Genomic DNA, 24,367 nt, shown 5'->3' on the forward strand with positions numbered 1-24,367 from the left:
AGAGAGACAAAAGTTAAGGACATGCAGTAGTGACATATAAAAGCATCAGGAGTGAAAAGAGGGGAGAAGAGAGCAGAGCATCATGGGAAGTCCACCAACAGCCTGAGCCTATAGCAGCATAACTAAGGGATGGTTCAGGGTCACCTGATCCAGCTCGAACTATAAGCTTTATCAAAAAGGAAAGTTTGAAGCTGATCTTCAAAGTAGAGAGGGTGTCTGTCTCCTGACCTCAAACTGGGAGCTGCTGCCACACCCAGTCCAACATAGCCAGGCTTTCTTTGCTGCTTTGACAAAACCTCAAATCCCAGTCAGCGATGATGAGCATCACCACAGTGATGATCATTTCTCTGTAACCCAGGCTTTCTGCTTCAGGATCTGTGCACGCTCACAGAACAAGGAGACCTTTAAACCTCATTTCACTAAATGGATGGACTGAGCTCAGCCTACAGATGAACTGGTGCCAGAGATCATAAAGAACATCAAACAGTCAAATTCAACACTTTAGATGGAAATATGAGATTAATGCTGCAGACAATCATGAACCTGCTGAATTCATGAACATCAAGAATGCAGCGAGTGGTAAAATAAAGATTTGACCTCAGTGTGCTCAGTGTTCCTGTCTATTCCTCACATATTCCTAACATGATAGCTGCACTTTAGAGCTCTAAAACTGGAACTGACACATGTTTAAACTCTACATGTTACTCAGTACATTCAGTTCTGACACTCGCCCACAGTCCAACAAAGGAAACATGGAGATCACATCAGTTTGTCATCAAAGTCTAATTATTAGGGCAACTTAACCTGTTATTATCTCGTTAACTCATTAATTGATTAACGTCGGCAATTATTTTAATCACAGTTTTTAAAATCATGATTATTGTGAAAGTGCTCACTGGCTCTGAATATACTGTAGCTGGGTAACCATGGTTACCTGGGAGTTACAGAAAGGTGCAGAACATGTGATTCATGTTGCACAGCAGTGGGACATTTGAAATAAAGTCAGCACACTCAGTACAGATAGTGCATCAAATATGATGCTGCTGCCAGACGTCTGCCTTTGAACACGTCCCTGCATCGCGCACAACACCAAGGTTGCCATGGCAATCACAGCTGACAGGGACAAAGTGCACAGCTGGAAGCCTGCAGGTATATTTAACATGATGTATTTCTCAGTGTCCTGATTAGATTAGATTAGATTCATGTTTCAGCTCAGACTGACAGAAATATTTGAACTGCTGCTGTGTTAAAGGGAACACTGCTGTTAGAAAGCACCTGATCTGTTTCTGCACACTGAATGTTTTTTTTTCTTTTTATAGTTACTAAATAATAAACGATATTGTGCAACACGCAAGATAGACAGCGCACAGTGTGCTTTGAGGCAGCAGCCAAGAAAGCTTTAGTCCGCGTCTGTGAATACCCATGTGTGCATACCTGTGTGGATCAGCATGCTTGCATTCCAAAGGTTTCTCCATGTAATGATCTGCTAGGGAGTGTGGGGGAGCCACAGCCCTGTCCTCTATGGTATGAAGCAGGTATGGAGGAGATCAAAACTCCAGACATCCAGAGGCCCCCAGAACACAAGAGACCATGGAAAACCAACAGAGGGGCAGCTGCGCCACTGTCCCAGTAAGAGCTGAGGAGAGTCCCAGATGAGGGCTCATTCAGCAGCCGCGGAGCAGAAGCCAGGGGGAGTTGCAGTGACGCGCCCGTGAGCTCCGCCGGCAGCCAGCTGTGCCTGAGTGACCGAGCCCCAGGCCGAGAGGCCGGGGGCACTCCACCTCCGAAATGGCCCGAGCGAGCCCCAATAAGTGGCCGCCAAGGAGTGAGCCGGTGTGTACCCGGACGCCCACCCCCAGATACAAAGAACCACCAACGCACCGACACCTGAGGGAGTCCGCCACCGGCAGGGGAAGTGGTGGTGGGTGGAGATAGGCCTCCAAACCTTGGAGGGCCCAAGATGTCCCCAGAGAGGTGGCGTCTGATACCCAACCTGACATATAGACACAGACATACAGGCACACACAGATACAAACATCCATTCCCACCCTCATGCTCTCATGTGCACTTACTCCACACTCAACCGACATGGAGACAGACATAAAGAGACGCTGTACACACGATCACACTCCCCAAGCGTACTCTACCAACCGGGTCTAGGTACCCTTGCCTCTGGAGGGGGGAACTGCACCCAGACCCAGGTGGTGTTACCCTTTTCCCTGCGGTGGGGAGAGGCAGACCGCCCCGACTCCGCAGCAGCAGGGAGGCCCCACACCCCAGACCGCAGCCGGACAGCCAACTCCTCCTAGCCCCCCCGCTCCAGCAGGCCGCAGAGAACGGGGGTGAGAGAAGACTCCAAACCTCCCTCCACCCGCTCATTGTAGTGTTGATGCATGTGTGTTCTAAGGTGCAATTAAAACCCAGGAGGGCATGGAGCTACCTGCCAGAGAGCAGCAGGTAAGCACATAGTCCCTCCTGCTAGCCCTCAATGTCTACGTGTATTTAAAATTGAGATAAATGCAGTTCATGTTGTCAACTCAACCTGGACTGTTGAAAGAGTTTTTCTTTGTCTGGTTTCTGACTGAGATTCTCCAAAGGAAATCCAGCACAAACACACACTTCACACACTCAAAGTCCTGCACAGTAAATGAGCTGATGAGCGTTTGTGCTGCTGCCTGATAACAGAACAATAGTTCTGCTGCTTCCTGTTCTGCAAACACACATTTATAAATGTTCACTTGCTGTTGATCAAAGGTATGTTGGTGGCTCTGGACGCTGAGGGAACTTTGTAAAAAACTAGATTAAAGTCTGACTCCATCCTCCATTTAAATAACTCACAGCAACAACTGAATAGCTTTGCCTTTGTGTAGCTGACACTTCATTTTAATGTCCTTCTATTCTGGTCCATCTGGTCTCAGTTTCTATAAGCACACAGGTTTCATCAGGACTCTATGACCTCAGTAATCTTTGCTGGGCCTTAATGCTCTGAACAAAGCTGCACATCACAAGACTAAATAGAAATGAATCAGTCTTTCATTCTCACTGCTGTTTGACTTCAGCTCTCAATGTCCCACCATAACCCATGGAAAGAATTACTGTCCATCCAGGCTGCTGAACATGAAGCTGAAGAAGGTGGAGTATTGTGAGGGCTGATGGAGATGATGATGAGGAATCCAGGAGCAGTGGGTGGATGGCAGCATCAGCATGAAGGATCAGTGTGAGAACACATCATCATCCACAAAGGAAACCAGTCTGAGTGTCTGACGCTCTTGTTAGAAAGACGCAGTCCCAGCAATTAGCTTGTCTGCTAGTTAGCTGAGAGCTAACTCACTTGTACATTGAATACCAAACTGTGTAAACCAGGGGTGTCAAACATATGACCCGTGGGCCAAATCCAGCCCTTGAGATAATTTCATATGTCAAATATTGATGAATTTTCAGGCTTGCTGATAATCAATGTGAGCACGGCTGAGGTTTTATTCTGATGAGCAAACCATGTGGCCAAACACTTTAAGAGACAGACTGGGATCATACCATTATGTGAAAGAAGACATGTCCCATAGACAGCAAGGGTGGTGGTAGAGACCAGTACACAGAGAAATGGGAGCTGTACTGAAATGCAAGCGTGTCAGGAAAGAGTGAAAAGGCAAAATGAGCAGCATCTGGCTGCATTTCAGTGATATTGGAGACCACAAAGCTGAGTGCAACATTTATACAGGAGATATACAGGAGACGCTGAGAGTAGAACTGATAAAATTAGGAGCTGGCTAAAGTGAGACCCATTTTTATTTCCACCCATTTTCCACTGTGGAGGACAAAAGGTTTCAAACTGGTCCAGGTCTTAAACCTCACGTGTTCTTCCTAATAGCAGTAAATGGATAGAAATAAGGCTTTTATGAAAACACTGAATAAAACTTGCTGCCTTTAAAAAGACTAAATGTACAGTTCAGTATTGAACACTACATAAAATAAACTATATATAAAGTGTGTCTGAATGGCAGAGATGCAGAAATATGTGCATGTAGCACAGAGCCACGGCTCAGTGTCTGAATGAGTCTCACAGACCTGAATGTGCTGTTGAAGCCATTTATAATTATAACGTAATTCTTTACTCGTTTGATCTGCTCCTTACCACAAGCCACCAGACGTAGAAGGTTTTGGACTTTTAACTATATTTTCTGAAGTTTTACAACTTTTCTTACTGTTAAAAACCTCGTTATGGCCATTCATGCTGTACAAAGTAATTAGACATGTGTGGTATCTACAGAAACGTCAGAATCTCAGCTAAAAGTTCACAAAACCATCTCAACAACCACCAAACAGCTGAAACAGCAGGTGAACAGATCACACAAAAAAGATGTAAACACAAATCCCCCTGATCATCTGTTTTTTAAACATGAAGCGTCGTTTTGGACGTTCATTTACTGCTGGTTCAGTGAATTTTGGTTGGACAGTGATGAAACCTGCAGCCTCAGAATCTGTGAGAAGTCTGCTTTCAGCACGCAACAGCATTGTTGTGTTGTGTGCTGTGGATCCACCTCTGCAAACTCATCACTGTTTCACCATCATGTTTCTACTGAGACAATAACAAAGGAAGCAGTTCCCAGGAACTACTTCCTGTCTTGTTAACATATGAGTATGTTGCCCTTCAAAGCACCTCCACTTCTCCTCTTATTAGAGGACTGCCTTATTATTAATCTGCTAATTCTGTCAGTTGATGAAAGAAAAATGCTTGATCTCACCTGAGAGTTTCCAGTGTACAGTGTGGACTCTTCAGTCCTTCAGACAGAAGCTTCACGCCTGAATCCTTCAGGTTGATGTTACTCAGGTCCAGCTGTCTCAGATTAGAGGTCTGAGAGCTGAGACCTGAGGCCAGAGCTTCACAGCTTCTCTCTGACAGGTCACAGTGACTCAGTCTGAAAAATAACAGATAAACAATTACAAAAATAAAACACTTCTGTTGAAGTGTAAGGAGATACTATTATATTTAGCAATATTTCATCTTGTTTTGTCAGGAAACTGAGCACTGATGCAGAGCAACATGTGGAGAGAATCAGAGGAGAAGAAGTGAAGAGAGAACAGCATTGGTAAATAATTTCGTTCTGATAGTTCTGTAAGATCCTTAGGTATTATGACTCCTAGATATTTAAAGTACTCTGTTTGCCATGCTAATTGATACTTATTTTTAATTTCTTCTGATGGAATATAGTTGTACTTAAGCAATTGTGTTTTACTCATATTAACCCTATATCCAGATAGTCGACCAAAGTATTCAAATGATTGCATTAATTTAGGTAAAGAGTTTGATGGTTGACCCAAAAATATTAAAATATCATCTGCATAGCAGGCTAATTTATGCTCCTTTTCATGGATATTAATACCTTCTACTTCTTTATTTTGTCTTATATATTGAGCCAATGGTTCCAGATATAACGCAAATAATAATGGTGAGCATGCACAGCCCTGCCTATTTGCTCTTTGCAGCTTAATACTATTTGATAGGTAGCCATTAATTTTAATCCTTGCCGTAGGGTTATCATAAAGTGCCTGTATTGTCTTAATTATACTTTCGTGAAAGCCAAATGTATGCAAGACTCGGTAAAGAAAGTTCCAATTAACTGAATCGAATGATTTTTCTGCATCGATACTGATTACCATTGCTTCTATTTTATTCTTTTGAATATGATTAATAATTTGTAATGTCCGTCGTACATTATCTTGTATTTGGCGCTCTCGAATAAAACCTGTTTGATCATTATGAATTAGATTAGGTAAGAACTTTTCTAATCGTCGAGCCATGATAGATGTAAACAGCTTGTAATCTGTATTAAGAACAGATATTGGTCTATATGACGCACATTCTAATTTATCCTTGTTTTCTTTTGGGATGGCAGAGATAATTGCTTCTTTCCAGCTAGAAGGTACTTGAGCCTTCTTTAGGATCCAATTCATTGTTAGAAGCATCACTGGTATTAATTCTTCTTTTAGCTCCTTGTACCATTCTGCCGTATATCCATCTGATCCTGGAGATTTATTTATTTTAACTTTACTTATTGCTATTCTTAGTTCCTTTTCTGTTATATCTTCAATCAAAGTTTTATTCTGTTCTTCATTCAGTACTGGTAAATCAAGAGAATCTAAAAAACTGTTAATTTCAACTATACTACTCTCTGTGTTATTAGCATACAGAGTCTTATAAAATGTTTCAAATGCACTCTGAACTTCTATTGGTTTATTTTTTTATTAGTTTTGTCACTGGATGTTTAATTTTGTGAACTGTATTATCTGCTATTTTCTTTTTTAGTTTCCAGGCTAATACATTCATTGCTTTTGATCCTCCCTCATAATACCTTTGTTTAAGAAACATTAATTTTTTTTTAATTTCATATGTGGTCAAATCATTTATTTCATTTCTTGTTTTCCTAGTTTCCTCCAATATATCCTGAGATGTTTTTCTTTCATGCCTTTTGTCTAATTCCTATTTTGTAGCTCTTCTAATTTCTTATTTCTCATATTTTTCTTATAAGAGGATATTGCTATAATTTTCCCTCTCATGACAGCTTTTAAGGCATCCCACAGTATAGGAGGAGACACCTCACCATTGTCATTAGTTTCCATATAGAAGTGAATCTCTTTCTTAATTTGTCCTTTAAAGTGAGGATCATTCAGTAAGCTTGAATTTAATTTCCAATTATTGAGTTTTGGTTGCACGTTTAAATCAACAGACAGGTATACTGGTGCATGATCGCTTAACTCTATTGCTCCAATTGCACACGTGTTTATTTTATCTTTATTTTTCCCAAAAGTTATGAAATAATCTATTCTTGTGTATAACGAGTGCGGTGAGGAAAAATAAGTATAATCCCTTTGGTAGGGATGCAAGTCTCTCCATATATCAATTAGTCCCACCTCCTTCATCAATGTATTTATATTCTTAATTAATGTTTTAGTATTCTGTGCTTTTCTATTGGAAATATCTAGCTTTGGTTGTAGATGTATATTTAAATCTCCTCCGCAAATTAGGAAACCTACTGTCTCTGTTACCATCACATCTATAATTTTCTTAAAGAAATAAATATCGCTTCCAGGGGGTGCATATATATTTAACAACGTGACTGGGTTCCCCTCAATGTTTCCCCTTACCAAAATATAACGTCCCTCTTTATCACTTATCTCAGATATTTTTTCAAAGAGTAATTTGCTTGATAACAGGATAGCCACTCCTCTCCTTCGTCCAGTTTTATAGGAAGAGGAGAAAACTGTTGTATAACCCATTCTTTTCAGTTTTTCATGCTCCTTACAGTCTAGATGGGTTTCCTGTGGATACACTATTTGTACTTGTTCTTTCTTCATTTTAGTTAAAATTTTATTACGTTTAATTGGATTCGACAGGCCATTTACATTATATGATATGATTTTTACCTTATCTTTAAGCATACCCTTACTATTTGAATATTATTAATGTAACAACGACATGTACCATCAGACCACTCCCTAAACATACATAAGCAAACATTAATATTAACATTAAAGCTGTATAAAACAACAGCTACAGAAATAAGCTTTATTTGGTCAAAGAAAAAAAAAAAAAAAGACTTCCAACTGTGGGGTCCCCGATATGACCCTAAGTAAGCCCCGATAAAAGAGGGGGCTTCGAGGGGGGCCTGTCTCACCTCTATGTGAGACAGGGCCTTCCTTAGCCAGCAGGCCAATGTCCATTCTACTAATAGCATAGGTAGCACGTCCGCCTATTTTCAATTTCTGCATTGCCACTTCAGTATATTATTTCGAGATAAGAAGTCTTTAGCAGTGTATATGGCTATAGCTTGATTCCAGCTTTGATATCATTGATTTCAATGAAGAGCTTTGTGATTGTAGCAAAGGGCTGGTAGCTCTGAGAGTCCCACTGATGAGGCGTTTGTGAAGGTTCGCAGTCATCTAAAGAGCTTAGAAAAAAAGGCATCTGGACTTCTTTAAGTTTTTTGAAGACGTTTCGCCTTTCACCTCTCATCCAAGAAGCTTCTTTATTTCTAGGGTCAAATGGTGGAGAGTCCCAGATTAGCCTGTGTACAAACAGACTTCAGCCATATGAGAGTGAGTGTGAGTGAATGAGAGCACACACAGGACACTCTGATCTCTGAATGTGTGTGACGCAGTGAAAAAGAGGATTGTACTGGATATACTGTGACTGACAAACAGAGTTTAAAGAGAAAGGTGTTTGGATTAAAATGGATTATGCTAAAGTGAACGTGCTAATGAAATCTGAACTGACTGAAATGTGAAGTGAAGATAATTCAGATGTAAAAGAGAGAAACTGATAATAAGGTGGGGCTGGAGATCAGTGAAGGGCATGTAAACACCTGATTGGTTGACTAGATATCAGATCGACAGTTTCACAGTTTTCCCTGTGGATTATAACTTTAAGAAGATGTGACATTCATCAAGGAATCCTGCTCTCCGGATTATTTCCATGAACACTGAGCTGGATCACATCTACAGTGCTGGAAGTGCCCGTCTCACCACCAACCTCTCTGTGCACATTCACTTTTCAACCCTTTGTGAGACACTAAAGGTGTAAATCTGAGTATTTATCTATGTTAGTGCGAACACCTCTAATAGGTTGGTTTAGTCTTTCCAAGTCATATCTTCCCTTAGATCTGCGGTCCAGGCTCCTAAAATCATCCTAGTTTAACAAGCACTACAATCTAGAGGAGAGCTGCACTAACAGGTGTGACTGATGAGATCTGACCTACAAGGATACTCATGTTTATGTATATCAGGACAAGCAGGGAAGACCTGGACATGAACTCTGTCAGGCTGCCTGAGTCCTCTCACCCACATCAGCTCATCAACTCTAAACAGGAACGAGCAGCTCATTTCAAAATAAAAGGTTGGAATTGTAAAGAAAACAAACAGAGCTCATAAACTGAAACTGATTTCATTTTTTCAGCTGGAACATTTTAGTTGTTCCTTTTTCAATACATACATAATTATATTTACAGTAAGTCTTATCATTCCCCTTTTCCCTGCCAGTCACCGCCAATGTTCCCTCTAATGTTTCACGTGTCTGAGCGAACACACAAACTCCCTGAGCGTCCCTTGGACCACTGTGAGCAACAGCAGACGTGTGCACTGTGGTCACGCCAGCATCTTATCCATCCAAGTTACATGGTTTATTAAAGTAATCAAATTACAGCATTTACATTTATGTTAGACTACTTTTAATTAACTGCTTTAGCCCACTTACAATGAAAATTAAAAACAACCTTGTTCATGACCTGTAGCATGTTAACACTATTGGAAGTAAAAATAACTTGAACTCCAATTTTGAAAACACAACTTTATTTTTTCTATTTTTATAAAGCTCTGACTTGTATTATGAGTCTGTGGTCTGGGAGAGAGTCTGTAACTCTGTCTGCAAAATACAGTAAATAATGACCAATGTTGGACAATTAATTATATAGTTACTTCTTCAAAAAAGTTACTGAGTTTTGCAAACAACAAAGTTTGTTGCAATAAATACTGAATACTATCGTTGTTATAAAAAACGATAGTATTCAGGAAGAAAACCAAACATTGCAGATATTTTATCATAACTCTGGTTTTACGTGGCCGATCAACACAACTTAAAAACTTGTATAAAGTCCACACTTTGTCCGTCAACATGCAGCTACCAACCCAAATGGTGAGGTGGTGGTTAGTTCTTACTGTTGTTTATGATCCCCTACATTATCCTACATTCAAATATATTCTCCAGCTACAATAGTGTTTGTGTTCCTAAAAGGATTTCATGAATGTGTTATTGTTCATGTCACATCTGTATGAAACAAAGAGGAAGTGAGGTTTATCCTTCATGATCACAAACTGTTCCAGCATGTAAACCTGAGATCTGTGTGGAGCAGCTGACCTGTACGATGTGCTCAACACAAACATTATTTACCATCAGTTACTGTGTGACTGAACCACGTGGGTGTATGAAACATCACTTTCAGTTTTAATAGCACATGGCAACATTCAGACGTGAATCTATACAGTAACACTTTGATTTGTTACAGTGAGGAGACTGTTGAAGGAATGATGAGGGGAAACTGTAACAGCAGCAACAGAAACCAGGAGACAAAGCTGAGGTCTGGGTTCCTCTATGCTACACACAGCCTCCTGCTCCTGGACTTTAGAAAACACATAAATGTCTCCAAGTACACTTACTTCAGAAACTCTATTAAACTCATTACAAGTTTACTTCAGCTTTAAATTACTCACAACATCAGCACACATGAGTAAACAAAGTAACTCACAGCTACTGTTCAAGTTTAGTCATCTTTAATACAAATATACCTCATTATTATGACTCTCACAGCTACCTGCTCATTGAACTGAACAATAATTCTGTTTGACCATTAAAACAAAATATGTGACTGTAAAAAAATGTTCAGACAGTAATTAAGAATCTCCTAAGCAATCCAAAGATAAAGAAAAGTTCACCTGCCAATTCTATAAAGCTTGGTTGTTTATACAATAATATCATTTAATGATATGTTTGGATCCTGACCTGAGAGTTTCCAGTGTACAATGTGGACTCTGCAGTGCAGCAGACAGAAGCTTCACCCCTGAATCCCGCAGGTCATTGTTACTCAGGTCCAGCTCTTTAAGACTAGAGGACTGGGAGTTGAGAACTGAGGACAGAGCATCACAGCTTCTCTCTGAGAGGTTACAGCCACTCAGTCTGGAAGAAAACAAACAAACAATTAAATCAGTAAAATGAAACATTTTTAATGCCAGCATGCAATACAATTATTGGTTAACTAAATAGCTTCAATAAAACACAACTCTTCTTCTATAGCAGCACTTACTCCTTGTAAGCTCCACCTGCTCCACCATCTGAGTCAGAAGACATGAAAACAAACTGTAAATCTAGTAGAAACATGATTGGAAATCTTCTCAGATCCATTTGTACATTTAGAGCCTGATCCTGAAATATAGCAGCACGGACATTCACAGCAGCAAAGGGTTCTTGCTGATCTGAGCTGGCTTGGCCCTGGCTTATTGACGATTAAAGAAAGCGGAACCAGCTGTTCAAACCCCCACAAGGCTGCCCGCTGTGACTGAAACAATGAGACGGGTCGTGACTTCTCAAAATGGGCTCATTGAACGCAGCACGGATAAGATCTTGAAGAAGCTCATGGTGGTCATGAGTTCTCAGACTTTGCTCTTTGAGCGCAAAACCAATAACCTCTCGGAGAAGCTCGTGGCTCTCCAACGGGAGATTGAGAGACAAGTGACGGACTGTTAGATCAGCTGTGAAATTGACATGCAGTTGTTCGCACCAAAGAAAGCCACCATCAGCTCATGCGGGTAACATACCGGCGCGAGCTGTGGTCTCAAGGCTGGAGCTGAACATAACAAATCTCACCCTGATAACAGACGGTGTTTAGACTGTTCCTTCCCATCCTAAGCATGCTTATCCCCTCCCGGTGCAGACGGTGGGTCGAGGGGACCAGCGCAAATGCTGCAGGACCGGGTGCGCTGTCTACACCGGCTGTCTCTCACCTTTTACCCATCCCTGTTGCTTGTCATGTGCTTCTATGGCGCATTAAGAGTTTTCATGTGCTCTGCACTAAGGTCATTTTTTTGTCTGTTCTCAAACTGATCTCCCTGTTGGAGCTCAGTCTGGGAGGAGTTCTTTTTTCTCCTCATCTTTCCTGATGTTGTGCATTTTCTGCTGTTCGGTTCCGGGTCGCTGCTCTAGCGGCTGACCGGCCAGCTACCTAGCCTGACCCGTCTCCCCAATGTGATGTTTGTGTATTGTAGGTACGGTTGGAAAGCTCAGTATCCTAATTGCCCCTTGAAAATAAATACAGTGTTCTGAATCTGAATCTGAAAAGATTACAGAAGACGACTCTGTTCAGTAAATATTACGCTCATGCTGTCAAGAAATACCAAAGGTAGGTAAAACTCTGGTTGTTGCAGCCATCCAGTATGACATGCTTTGTACTGTTCTGCTGAAGTTTGTGACACCTGGTTGATGAGTTGTGAAGGACGATGAAACAAACACTTCACTCAATGTTTGTCTTCTAAACTGGATGTCATTTGGGCAGCCGATAGTTTTTCTTAATCTATCCCAGCTGCAAATAGGAACACAACAAATAAATAACTTTACCCACTTGGATCCTTATCATTCAAGATTGTGAAAAGATTCTCTAGTCAGAGAATACTGGGGATGTTAGATGAGAGAGATGGAAGATGATGAAGGGGAAGAGTTTTCAGAACTCGAGGCCTTTTGTCTTCACTGTATAGGACAAAGAAGACAGGAAGGGAGGGAGAAGTGAGGAGAATAACACACAGGAAATGGTCATGGGCAGACTCAAACCAGGCCCTGGAGTCATGACTCTAACCTTCAGTACATGGGTCACCTGCTCAGCCAGGTAAGCTACAGCAGTCAGCAGTGTGTGAGTTAATTTGAAGACAATGATGACTATAAGTCAAAAAAAAAAAAATACTATCATCAACCAACAAGGGGAAAACAGTGAGCTTGAATGACCAAGCTTTGACCAAGTGTGGCTCACTCCTCGGTCTTCTTGCCCAAGTAGTGAACCACCCTGCATGGCCATCAATGTGGTGCAACCAAGGCCATCATACAGTACAGGCCATCCAAGCTGATTTTAACTTTTCCTCCCAGATACCACCTTAGAAATCATCTAGATTAGGATATGTTGGCTGTTCTAGATCCAATCACAACAAACAGAGAGCTGTTGTGTGTCCAAGGTGAACAGGAAGAATATATACATGCATAAAGTCAATAAAGTCAGAAGGTTTGCTTTAGACTGTGCTGCAGTTTATCATCAAAGACAAACAGGCACCATGCTGCCAACAAATGGCATCAAGTCTGACTTCAGTTTTTTGTTCTTTTTTTTAATCAAGATTAAATTTTATAGCAACCACAGCAGAGATGACCAGGGAAGGTGTGTTTGAAGGGATATAGCTACAACAGCTGGTTTCAGACTGAAGATGAACTGAGGTGCTGCACCCAAGTCTGCAGGTTCAGGGAGGGACAAACATCTGCTGCAACCAGATTGGAGTGAGAGGAGAGAGCAGGCCAACAACAACAAAGAAACAACAAACACACTGTGGAAGACCGAAGCAGAGTTTAATTTAAAGTGGAACTAAGGATGTTTCTCTGGCTGCCAGGATTCACTGAGTAATTCAAATGCTTTCTTTAATGCAGGACCCACCATGCATGTAAAAGCAAGTGTTTCCCCAACATTTGTGACTAAAAATAGACCTGCAGTAGAAATGTATAAGGAGCATGCATGTGAATATAAAGTATCACAACATCAGGCACATGCAGCCTAAGTGTTTAAACAAAGACTGATAACATAACAGCAGCAGTGATGATCAGAGTTTATGGTGAATCCAGCGTCTCGAGTTCACCGAGTTCTGGAGGCATCAAAGAGGTCACAGTTGTACTGGAGAAATCCCAAAACTTTACAAATTCATACAAAGACAGAAAACCTGGTGAAATAAATTACTGACACAGTTGGATGTTAAAAGTAAAGACATGAGTACAAATGTACTCACAGAGCTTTGTTGGAGGCTTTGACCACTGGCAGCAGCCTCAGAAGAGCCTCCTCTGAAGCAGAGTATTTCTTCAGGTCAAACACATCCAGATCTTCTTCTGATGACAGTAAGATGAAGACCAGAGCTGACCACTGAGCAGGAGACAGTTTATCTGTGGAGAGACTTCCTGATCTCAGGGACTGTTGGATCTCCTCCACTAGAGAACGATCATTCAGTTCATTCAGACAGTGGATCAGATTGATGCTTTTCTCTGCAGACAGATTCTCACTGAGCTTCTCCTTGATGTACTGAACTGTTTTCTTATTGGTCTGTGAGCTACTTCCTGTCTGTGTCAGCAGACCTCGTAGGAGAGTCTGATTGGTCTGCAGTGAAAGACCCAGGAGGAAGCGGAGGAACAAGTCCAGGTGTCCATTTGGACTCTGTAAGGCCTTGTTCACAGCACTCTGGTGGAGAGATGGTTTAAACCACCAGAAGGTTGTTTGTTGTTGTTCCAGCAGATTGAGTCCAGAGTTGATGAAGGTCAGATGGACATGAAGAGCAGCCAGAAACTCCTGAACACTCAGATGGATGAAGCAGAACACCTTGTCCTGGTACAGTCCTCTCTCCTCTTTAAAGATCTGTGTGAACACTCCTGAGTACACTGAGGCTGCTCTGATATCGATGCCACACTCTGTCAGGTCTGATTCATAGAAGATCAGGTTTCCTTTCTGCAGCTGATCAAAAGCCAGTTTTCCCAGTGACTCCATCATCTTCCTGCTCTCTGGACTCCAGTGTGGATCTGTCTCAGCTCCTCCATCATACTTGGCCTTCTTCACTTTGGCCTGAACCACCAGGAAGTGGATGTACATCTCAGTCAGGGTCTTGGGCAGCTGTCCTCCCTCTCTGGTTTCCAGCACATCCTCCAGAACTGTAGCAGTGATCCAGCAGAAGACTGGGATGTGACACATGATGTGGAGGCTTCGTGATGTCTTGATGTGGGAGATGACCCTGCTGGCCTGCTTTTCATCTCTGAACCTCTTCCTGAAGTACTCCTCCTTCTGTGGGTCAGTGAACCCTCTGACCTCTGTCACCATGCCAACACAGTCAGGAGGGATCTGATTGGCTGCTGCAGGTCGTGTGGTTATCCAGAGGCGAGCAGAGGGAAGCAGTTTCCCCCTGATGAGGTTTATCAGCAGCACATCCACTGAGGTGGACTTTCTAGGGTCAGTTAGGATTGTAGTTTTGTGGAAGTCCAGAGGAAGTCGACACTCATCCAGACCATCAAAGATGAACACAACCTGGAAGTCTTCAAAGCTGCAGATTCCTGCTTCTTTGGTTTCAGTAAAGAAGTGATGAACAAGTCCCACCAAGCTGAACTTTTCCTCTTTCAGCACATTCAGCTCTCTGAAAGTGAATGGAAATATGAACTGGATGTCCTGGTTGGCTTTGTCTTCAGCCCAGTCCAGGCTGTATTTCTGTGTTAAGACTGTTTTCCCAATGCCAGCCACTCCCTTTGTCAGCACTGTTCTGATTGGTTCGTCTCTTCCAGGTGAGGCTTTAAAGATGTCTTCTTGTCTGATTGTTGTTTCTGGTCTGTCTGGTTTCCTGGATGCTGTTTCAATCTGTCTGACCTCATGTTCATCATTGACCTCTGCAGTCCCTCCCTCTGTGATGTAGAGCTCTGTGTAGATCTGATTCAGGAGGGTTGGGTTTCCTGCTTTAGCGATGCCCTCAAACACACACTGGAACTTCTTCTTCAGGGTGGATTTAAGGTTACGGTGACAAACTGCAGCTTGAAGTTCTGAATGAGAAGAAAAATAAACACTCAATTCCAAAAAGAACTAATCTTTAAAACATGTTGCTCCATCTTCCATCTCTGGAAAATGTTCATTTATCCAGCAGCTTAAATCTTTAGATAAATCCTCTTACTGCTCTGCAGACGGTCAGCCAGCTCCTCCTGCTTCATTCTCCTCAGGAAGTCCACTGTGATCTTCACAAATGCCTCTCTGCTGCTGCTCCTCTGACTCTCTAAGCATTCTGGGTAATCTGGACTCAGAACCTTCTGGATCTTCTTCAGCTCGTTCTTCACAAAAGTGATGATGTTGTCCTCCAGCAGCTGGAACAGAATATTTATGAATGAGCCAATCAGACTGAAATCATGGAGCCAAACATCAGATCCATGTTGGACACACTGACGATCCACTGGTCTACAAAGAGCAGCATGGAGATGACTGTGAACAGAACAGATGTAACAGTAGTTGTTGTACATGTACAGACCATAAATATGGAGTCCAGCTGTGTTTGATGCTGCTGGGCAGACTGACCACTGGGAACCTCTGAGCTCTGCTGGTCCACTCTGTGGAGGAACCATGAAGGATTAGATCAACACAGGATAAAGATCCAGGAGTTTCTGCTCAAATAACTTCATCTGAATCAAGTCTGTCAAGTTTTAAACTCTCAGATTGTGAACATATCAGTAATTTTCAGTCTGTTTTCATGGACGTCCTTTCAGTGGTGATGTCAGGGATGATTTTGAAGAAGCTCATCAAACTGAACCATCAGCAGATCACTGCTCCAAAACCAGAACATGATCCGAGTCTCCCTCCACCACCAGAACACCAGCTTTACTAACGTGGTAGATCAGTGTAGTACAGATCAATAACTGATGAGTCATTTGATCAAAATCACTGAGTGCTTCACGTCTGACCCTCTGATGCTTCTGTAGACATTTTGCATATTTAATGAATGTCTGACAGTTTTACATTCATTCTATGAACACAGTGGAAATGTTGTGTTATAGTCTCCATGTTGTTTCCAGCATCATAAATTCTTAAGTTCAGAAAATTAGATTCTTTCTTCACAGCTGAAAAACAACAACATTTATTCTCTATTGAAATCTGCATCGTCCACTCCAAAGGTCACAATCTGAAGGTAACATCTGGTTTTGTTCCCTGTGGTTAACTCTGAGCATCAGGATGGTGGGATTTATCCACTACATCCACACCACTGTGGTTCAGTGTTGTCCTGATGGAGTAACAGCAGCCAGTATGATCCAGGCTTTAGCTGCTGGGTCTCTGTGTGACCTCTCAGACTGTTTAACAGATCAGACACAAAGAGAATCAGAGCAGCTCTGTTCTTTAAAGACAAACATGAACCCACTCAGGTCACACTTTCCCCACAGATATGAGCATCACTGTCCTCAAACAGCAAATGACCAAGTCGAACATTTGGATCTTTTCTCTTTCATTGTTTTCTTTTTAATGAATCTTTGTAACAATCTGAGGATGTTTCAGGTCATATTTATCCAGGAAACACAAACATGTAAAGGAGTCATCACAGCTCTCTGACCTCGTTGCTCCAGGTTCACCACTGAAGTCTGGAACGTTGCCTTTGGACCAGTCACTCCTCACAGACGGACAGCTGGACCCTGCAGACTGTGACCTCTTACCTCTGCAGACACAAACATGATTGAAGCAGCTGTGGTCACACAGACTGCAGATAATGCAGCTGTTTCCTGTCAGTAACATCCTCTTAGATTAGAGTTCAGCTTTTTACAGGAAAACTGGACAAAACTGATTTTTGTTACAAACTCATTTTCATTTCCTCTCAGCTCACAAACACAGTCAGACAATCAACCAGAGTCAACACTGATTATAATGTCAGTGCAGAATTATTTCTGTTACTCAGTGAGTTCAGCTCTCTGACCTCGTTGCTCCAGGTTCACCACTGAACTCTGGAGGTCGTTCTTTGGACCAGTCGCTCCTCACAGACGGACAGCTGGACCCTGCAGACTCTGCTCTGTCCTCCTCTTCCTCCATCATCATCTTCAGTCAGTCTGAGAGGTAAACCACAAACACTCAGTGAGTTCACATTAACAGGAGGAACTGAGTTACAGTCGCTGACCTCTGACCTGTCATGTGACCATGAAACCAGGTCAATGTGTCTGTAGGTTCAGTCATCCAGGTCATGTGATCTAAGGAGCTTGGAGAGAAAAGAGACGTCTTTAAGTTTCTGGAAGACGTTTCATCTGAGAAGCTTCTTCAGCTCTAAAACCAAACGGTGGAGAGTCCCAGATATTTAAACCTGAGAGGGAAAGAAAGCATGTCGCTGACCCACCACTGATGTTATTTCAAGGAGGAAACTGAGAGCCTTTGCACCAGGAGCACAAACATCAGCTCCAGCAATGATCCACTGATGTGTTTTTATTCCATGTATGAATGTTGTTATTGACAGAGATGACGTTTGTGTGTCAGTGATGCAGTGACTGTTGTTGTTACCTGTACAGGCTGGTTAGACTCTATGAAACAGATCATACAGATCTCTGCATGTTAGAAGAGACTATTAAAGGTCATGAATGAGACAAAGGCAGGGAGGCGTCCTTTACAGCTAAACAGCAGAGTGAGAGAACAGCCAGCACCTCTACATTTATCACATTATACAGCACATGTATGATACTGACAGGGATGAGAAGAATTTAGTGATTCTGATTCTGATCCCATCATTGATATTACTTATTGATTCTCAGTAGCTCTGCTCTGACAGTCACCACCATCACTGAGCAGCATATCAAAGACATTTGTGCACATTAACTGCATGTTGTGGCTCAAATGTTTGTGCATGTTGGAGGCATTTCCTCTTTGTTGTGATCAGTGTTGGTCATTACTCAAAACAGTCATTATTACACATATTACACAGAACACTTTGATTAAAAGTAATGGAGTACGTTACTTCATTACTCCTCATAACATTACTTTGATGTTAAAATGAACAAATGAGCATGTAACAACATAAAGCTGAGGTACAGCCCCACACACCAACACAGATCCTGATGAGGTCACGTGATGTTTCTCTGAGTGTTTATGAACACAAATCAAAGATGAAACAGCACAAAGACACTTCAAAGTGATTCTACTGTAGAAACATGAACAGGTAGAAACCTGCAGCCTGACTGCTCATCACTTTGTTACCTGTTCAAGTTCAGCAGCAGCAGCTCACTTTATCACGGTGCTGGTCTGGGGTCAGTGTTTACTCAGCTTTAACTAGTGATGTGCCGTTCTGTATCGAGGCTTCGAAGCGTGTGTCGAGTAATGGAGGGGGCGTTTCCGCGAAGCGCGTATCGAGGCTTGCTTCATTTATGGGAGGAGCTGAAAATGATGACGTCCGAAGCCTCGCTGCCCGGCTGTACCACGTGACTGGTTCAGGAAGCGGTTCGAACTTTGCCGCGAGCTATGACAGCGATATAAACCCCTCAGACAAAATGTGGGCGTTTGATGGAGAGTTGCGGTTAGTGAGAGTTAGAGACAGTTTAGAAAAAAAAAATCGCCTACGACCTGCCACAGTGGAGAAACTGTTTCTTTTTAACAAAAACCAATGATGTGTCCCCTAAACACTAATCACTGTCCTTGCCTCAATGTTACAAAAGCACAACCACTGTCCACACCTCACCTCACAGTATATGATCATTTCCATTTTAGGCATTTCCAAATAATCATGTTCCATACTGCCAGTATAAATATACACAGTACACTGCATCACTACAATATACATGTTTTACACACTCCTTTTGTTGTTGACATTTACAGGCTGTGTGCAAAAAGGCCACACTCTTCAAATTCATCAGCTGCTCTGCTATCAGTCCACTAGGTGGAGCCTGAAGCACACACGATGCATTCACTGACACACACTGAGTCACTGTGACTGGAAGCTTCAGTCAGTCCAACACGTGTGAACATTTTAAACCTTTCAGTTGATGGACTACTTTTAATTAACTGCTTTAGCCCACTTACAATGAAAATTTAAAAAAATCTTGTTCATGACGTGTGTAGTATGTTAACACTATTGGAAGGAAAAAAAAAACTTGAACTCCAATTTTGAAAACACAACTTTCTTTTTTTTTTTTATAAAGCTCTGACTTGTATTATGAGTCTGTGGTCTGGGAGAGAGTCTGTAACTCTGTCTGCAACATACAGTAAATAATGACCAATGTTGGTGATAGAGGATTTTTATTATGCAATATGATCAAGTATAATCAAATGTGCTTTATATTCAAATACAATATAATCAAGTGTGTTTTATTTTCTAGTGTTCATATATTTTCACGTAACTGAGTCTATTTGTTAACACAAACGCAATGTATTCTTTTTTAGTATCTGTGATGTCAGATAAGCATGATAAACTTCTGTATTCTTTACCCCAGTCTGAAAGGTCAGACAGGTTGAGATAATGCCTGAACTCTCCTCCTGTAACTGAAAAGAGGAAGTACTATGTAATCAGTTTCTTACCCTATAAATAAAGGAACAAGACATGCATTCTGTGTGTGTGATTTTGCTGAGAGGCACACACCCATGCGCATGTCTTAAAACTCTCTGATTTGGTCTGCAAGTGTCTTATTTTCTCTTACTTGTGAAAATAAATGTCAAAACCCCTGACAGTTGGGCAGTTAATTATATAGTTACTTCTTCAAAAAAGTAACTGAGTTATGCAAACAAAGTTTTTTGCAGCTGTTTACCTAAAAATGCAGCCAAGGTGTTTTTTTAAAATAAACATTTCAAACTATTTACAGAACAATCAGCTGTTCTGCATCAAATCTGATGCCACACAAATTATTTGTGCCGCTCCAAAAAATAATTCCTGTCCTCTATGAGATGAAGGAGAACAACAGCCTGATACCTGCAGGCCTGACAGTAGCAGATGTGTCACTGCTGTAACACCTGTAACACTCAGCAGTCGCCTCATTGTTCTGACACACACAACAACACTATTGACTACACTACACACTAACTACACACTAACTACACACTAACTACACAAGATTTGCTCTAAACACCTCAAATCTCTCACATCTCAAACACGCCGTCACTCCGTTTCTTAACAACTAAATGCCATGTTTTGATTGGTTTACTTTAATTTCAAAGAATTCTTTTTGTGTGCGCAACACAGATTTTCTCTGCGCAGAGACCGTGCCAACAGTGCGCAATTCAGAATCAGAATCAGAAAGGGGTTTATTGCCAAATGTTGAGCAGGTTTACAACATTAGGAAATTGCTGCGGTGCTTCAGTGCAAACAAACTGTCATAAATTGCGCTTAAATAGACATGAAAAAAATAAAAGTAGGAATAAGAATTAAAAGTGCTACGTAGAAAGATATGTGCATGAGATATACATGAGATATATACATGAGAATAAGAATTAAGAGTGCTGCGTAGAAAGATATATACATGAGTGCAGGTGGTGATCAGTGCCAAACATGGAATGATGCAGTGACACAGCGTAGGGTCCTGTGTTTGTGGCGGGGACAGTCATACGGTTATTGTTCATGAGTCCAACAGCAGAGGGGAAGAAACTGTTCTTATGGCGAGAGGTTCTGGTGCGAATGGACCGGAGCCTCCTGCCTGAGGGGAGCAGGTCAAACAGACTGTGTCCAGAGTGAGAAGGGTCAGCTGAGATCCGAGCTGCACGCCCCAGTGTCCTGGAGGTGTACAGGTCCTGCAGAGATGGGAGTCTGCAGCCAATCACCTTCTCAGCAGAGCGCACAACACGCTGCAGTCTCTGTTTGTCCCTGATAGTGGCTCCAGCGTACCACACGGTGATGGAGGAGGTGAGGATGGACTCGATGATTGCAGTGTAGAACTGCATCATCGTCCGTGTTGGCAGGTTGAATTGCGCACTTGCGCAGCTTAGAGGGAACATTGCTCACAAGGTGACTACCAATAAAAATGAGTGTGCTTCACTGTCAGAGCTACGGTGATTCAACCAGTAGGTCGAATGACTTGATAATAAAAATGTTTATTTGATGCTTTGCATTGAGGCGCATTGTTGAATTTGCAGGGACACAATAACCACAGATCAGTTGTTCAAACCACTACAGTAGGGAGCCATGTTATGAATAATAATAATACTAATAATAATGTTAATTTAAGTAATTGTTTTTGACTGAACATCACATATAATGTAACAAGCAGAAAATTCAGGTTAAGTGCATTATCAGCATTTGGAGGAGCTCCTTATCCTTCTCTTTACTGCTCACCTCTTACAAAGTGTTCACACAGTTTGCTAGCCTCTGTCAGCCTGCTAGCTATGCTAACAAGTCTACTACACACACTTGACTCGGTCACATGACAGACAGCAGAGATAGCTGCTCTGCTAGCTAAGCTAACTCATGTTAAAGGTCAAAGAAATGAGGCGATGCTGCTGGGAGTTACGTCACAGACTAGCAGAATTTAGTTATTCAGCATAATATTTAATCCTTATTATCTCCTCCTCTCACCTCTGTTTACATCTAAAAACAAGAAAATTTAGCCAACAGTTTATTAGCTTTGGTGAAATTATAAACAGGCATCAGCGCGGTCACCTATACTGTCCTTTAATGCTAGAGCAGCAGGAACACCAGTTAATCTAAAATCTCCTTTTCTCTCTGAAACAAAGTGACAGCAGGCTGAGTCAAAGACAGAAACCTTATTTAAACACCAAATATTCACTTCCTGATCCAGGATTCAAAGAGGACGTTGAACTTACTCAGCTTCTTCTTCCAATGAACGTCTTCACTCTGCAGCTCTCTGCTGTCTGGACCAGGTCTGTGTAGAAACAGAGAAAATCCTCTGCTTCTTCTCCGTCAGCAGTCGTCTGTGTCTGCAGGCTGCGTCACATTAAACACTTCACACCAGCAAAGACTCTGAAGCTCACAGGTCAAAGGTCAGCTGCTGCACCTTTTGTGATATTAATTTGATCAATAATTAACCTGCAGCAGGTTTCTGCTCCAACTCCAACACACAGAAAACAACCCTGAGAACGAATCAGATGGTGTGTGGGTGTGTCTGCAGGCTTCAATAGATGAGCATTAAACACTCAGCAAAGAGGCTGAAGCTCACAGGTCAACGGTCAGCTGCTGCACTGTGTATAACAATTCACTTTTGAACAGTAGATAGCCTGTAGGCGTCTCTGCAGTGATAAACAGTTTACACATTAAACACTGAACCATAAAAGAAGCTTAAGCTGCAGCTCACAGGTCAAAGCTCAGCTGCTGCACCCAGTTATGAGTTTAAATAAATCATTAATCATGATCTTTTTCCCTCTCAGCACTTTCACTTGGCCTTGGAGTGTTTTGACGGAGCTACACTGTATGTTTCAAATGTTGTAAATAAATTGGGAGTTAGGGCTGGGCAATATGGCCTAAAATCCATATCGCGGTATAATTTGAAGCATGTGCGGTAACAATATATATCGCGATATATTCTTTTCTTCTGTATAACATATTTTCCACACTATAAGGCACACTTACAATCCTTTAATTTTCTCAAAAATCAAGAGTGTGTCTTATGTATGAATTCTGGTTGTGCTTACTGACCTCGAACCGATTTGGGCGTGCAGAAATCTGTTAAAAAATGTTTTAGTAGAACTTTGGTAAGCTACGAAGCCGCATTGCTTGATGGATTGTCAGAGCATTACGGCTGCCATGGTGAGGAGCTTCGCGGAGTAATCTGGGTCTAAAACTCTGTCCGCTTCAGGTCCCAAAGTCAAACGAACACTAAGAGTTAAAAACGGTCTAAATTCTTTCATCTTTAATAAAATCATCAGCGTTGCTGCTTTAGCAGATGTAACAATTAAGTTTTACATCCATGAAAACAGAATTTATTAAATTTAACGGAGTTAGAAGTTAACAGGAAGTCAGCTCGCTAGTTTACACCTAAACATTTCATACCATGTTCTGACTGAGAGATTTTTGAAACTAATTCAAACAGCTCTGCTATCACTTCCACCATAAATGAAGACAGAAAACTAAACAGCAGTGGCGTTTGCAGGGTTACTGAAGTTGGACTACCTGGTATATAATGTTGTGCTACGTGATTGCTAGCGACACAGCTATGTTAGCATAACATTAGCACAGTGAAGCTGGAGGATGAACGCCAACTTTTTTTCCACTCGATAAAAGTTAACGTGAGGGATTCTGGTGGTCAGGGACAAATGCAATCGCATAGCAGGATGCTGTACACGGGCCAAACTTCAGTCAGGAGAACAACTGAAATCATCCATCCACAATACGAGGTTAGTTATGATTCGTCTCGGAACTGAGGACGCCATCATCTACCTGCTCAATCGTGTCTACACCCATCTGGACCAGCCGGTGAGCACTGTGAGGGTCATGTTTTTTGACTTTTCCAGTGCTTTCAACACCATCAGGCTGACCCTCCTGGGTGATAAGTTAGCAGCGATGCAGGTGGATGCTTCTCTGGTGTCCTGGATTGTTGATTACCTGACAGCTCAACGTGGCAAAGACCAAGGAACTGATCGTGGACTTCAGGAAGACCAGGAAACACTTGACCCCTGTTTCAATCCAGGGGGTCAGTGTTGACATTGTGGAGGACTATAAATACCTTGGAGTACACATTGACAATAAACTGGACTGGGCTAAAAACACCACAGCACTTTACAGGAAGGGCCAGAGTCGTCTCTATTTTTTGAGGCGACTGAGGTCCTTCAACATCTGCCAGAAAATGCTGAGGATTTTCTATGAGTCTGTTGTGGCCAGTGCGATCCTCTATGCTGTTGCATGCTGGGGGAGCAGGCTGAGGGTCGCAGATGCCAACAGACTTAATAAACTAATCCGTAAGGCCAGCAATGTTGTGGGGATGGAGCTGGACTCCCTCAAGGTGGTGTCGGAGAGGCGGATGCTGTCCAAGATAAAGACAATGTTGGATAACACCTCCGACCCACTCCATGACATGCTGGTCAGTCACAGGAGCACGTTCAGTGAGAGACTGAGGTTACCGAAAAGCACCACTGAACGACACAGTAAATCATTCCTGCCTGCCTGTCTG

General features: G+C 42.0%; 1 protein-coding gene across 1 annotated transcript in view; it reads right to left on the reverse strand.

The window, feature by feature from the left end:
- Positions 1–24,367, reverse strand: part of LOC147337049 (protein NLRC3-like) — a 646,813-nt gene that overhangs the window by 593,902 nt on the left and 28,544 nt on the right. The window contains exons 5-7 of the mRNA XM_086287137.1: positions 13,576–15,355; positions 10,550–10,723; positions 4,743–4,916 (exon numbers count right to left, since the gene is read on the reverse strand). Coding sequence (XP_086143263.1) covers positions 4,743–4,916; positions 10,550–10,723; positions 13,576–15,355 — 2,128 coding nt within the window. The remainder of the gene's footprint in view (positions 1–4,742; positions 4,917–10,549; positions 10,724–13,575; positions 15,356–24,367) is intronic.

The sequence above is a fragment of the Aulonocara sp. 'chitande type north' Nkhata Bay genome, linkage group LG3, assembly GCF_057382095.1.
Source record: "Aulonocara sp. 'chitande type north' Nkhata Bay isolate Kocher_YH1m ecotype deep benthic linkage group LG3, A_spYH_male_GT1.1, whole genome shotgun sequence".
Taxonomy (NCBI): Eukaryota; Metazoa; Chordata; class Actinopteri; order Cichliformes; family Cichlidae; genus Aulonocara; species Aulonocara sp. 'chitande type north' Nkhata Bay.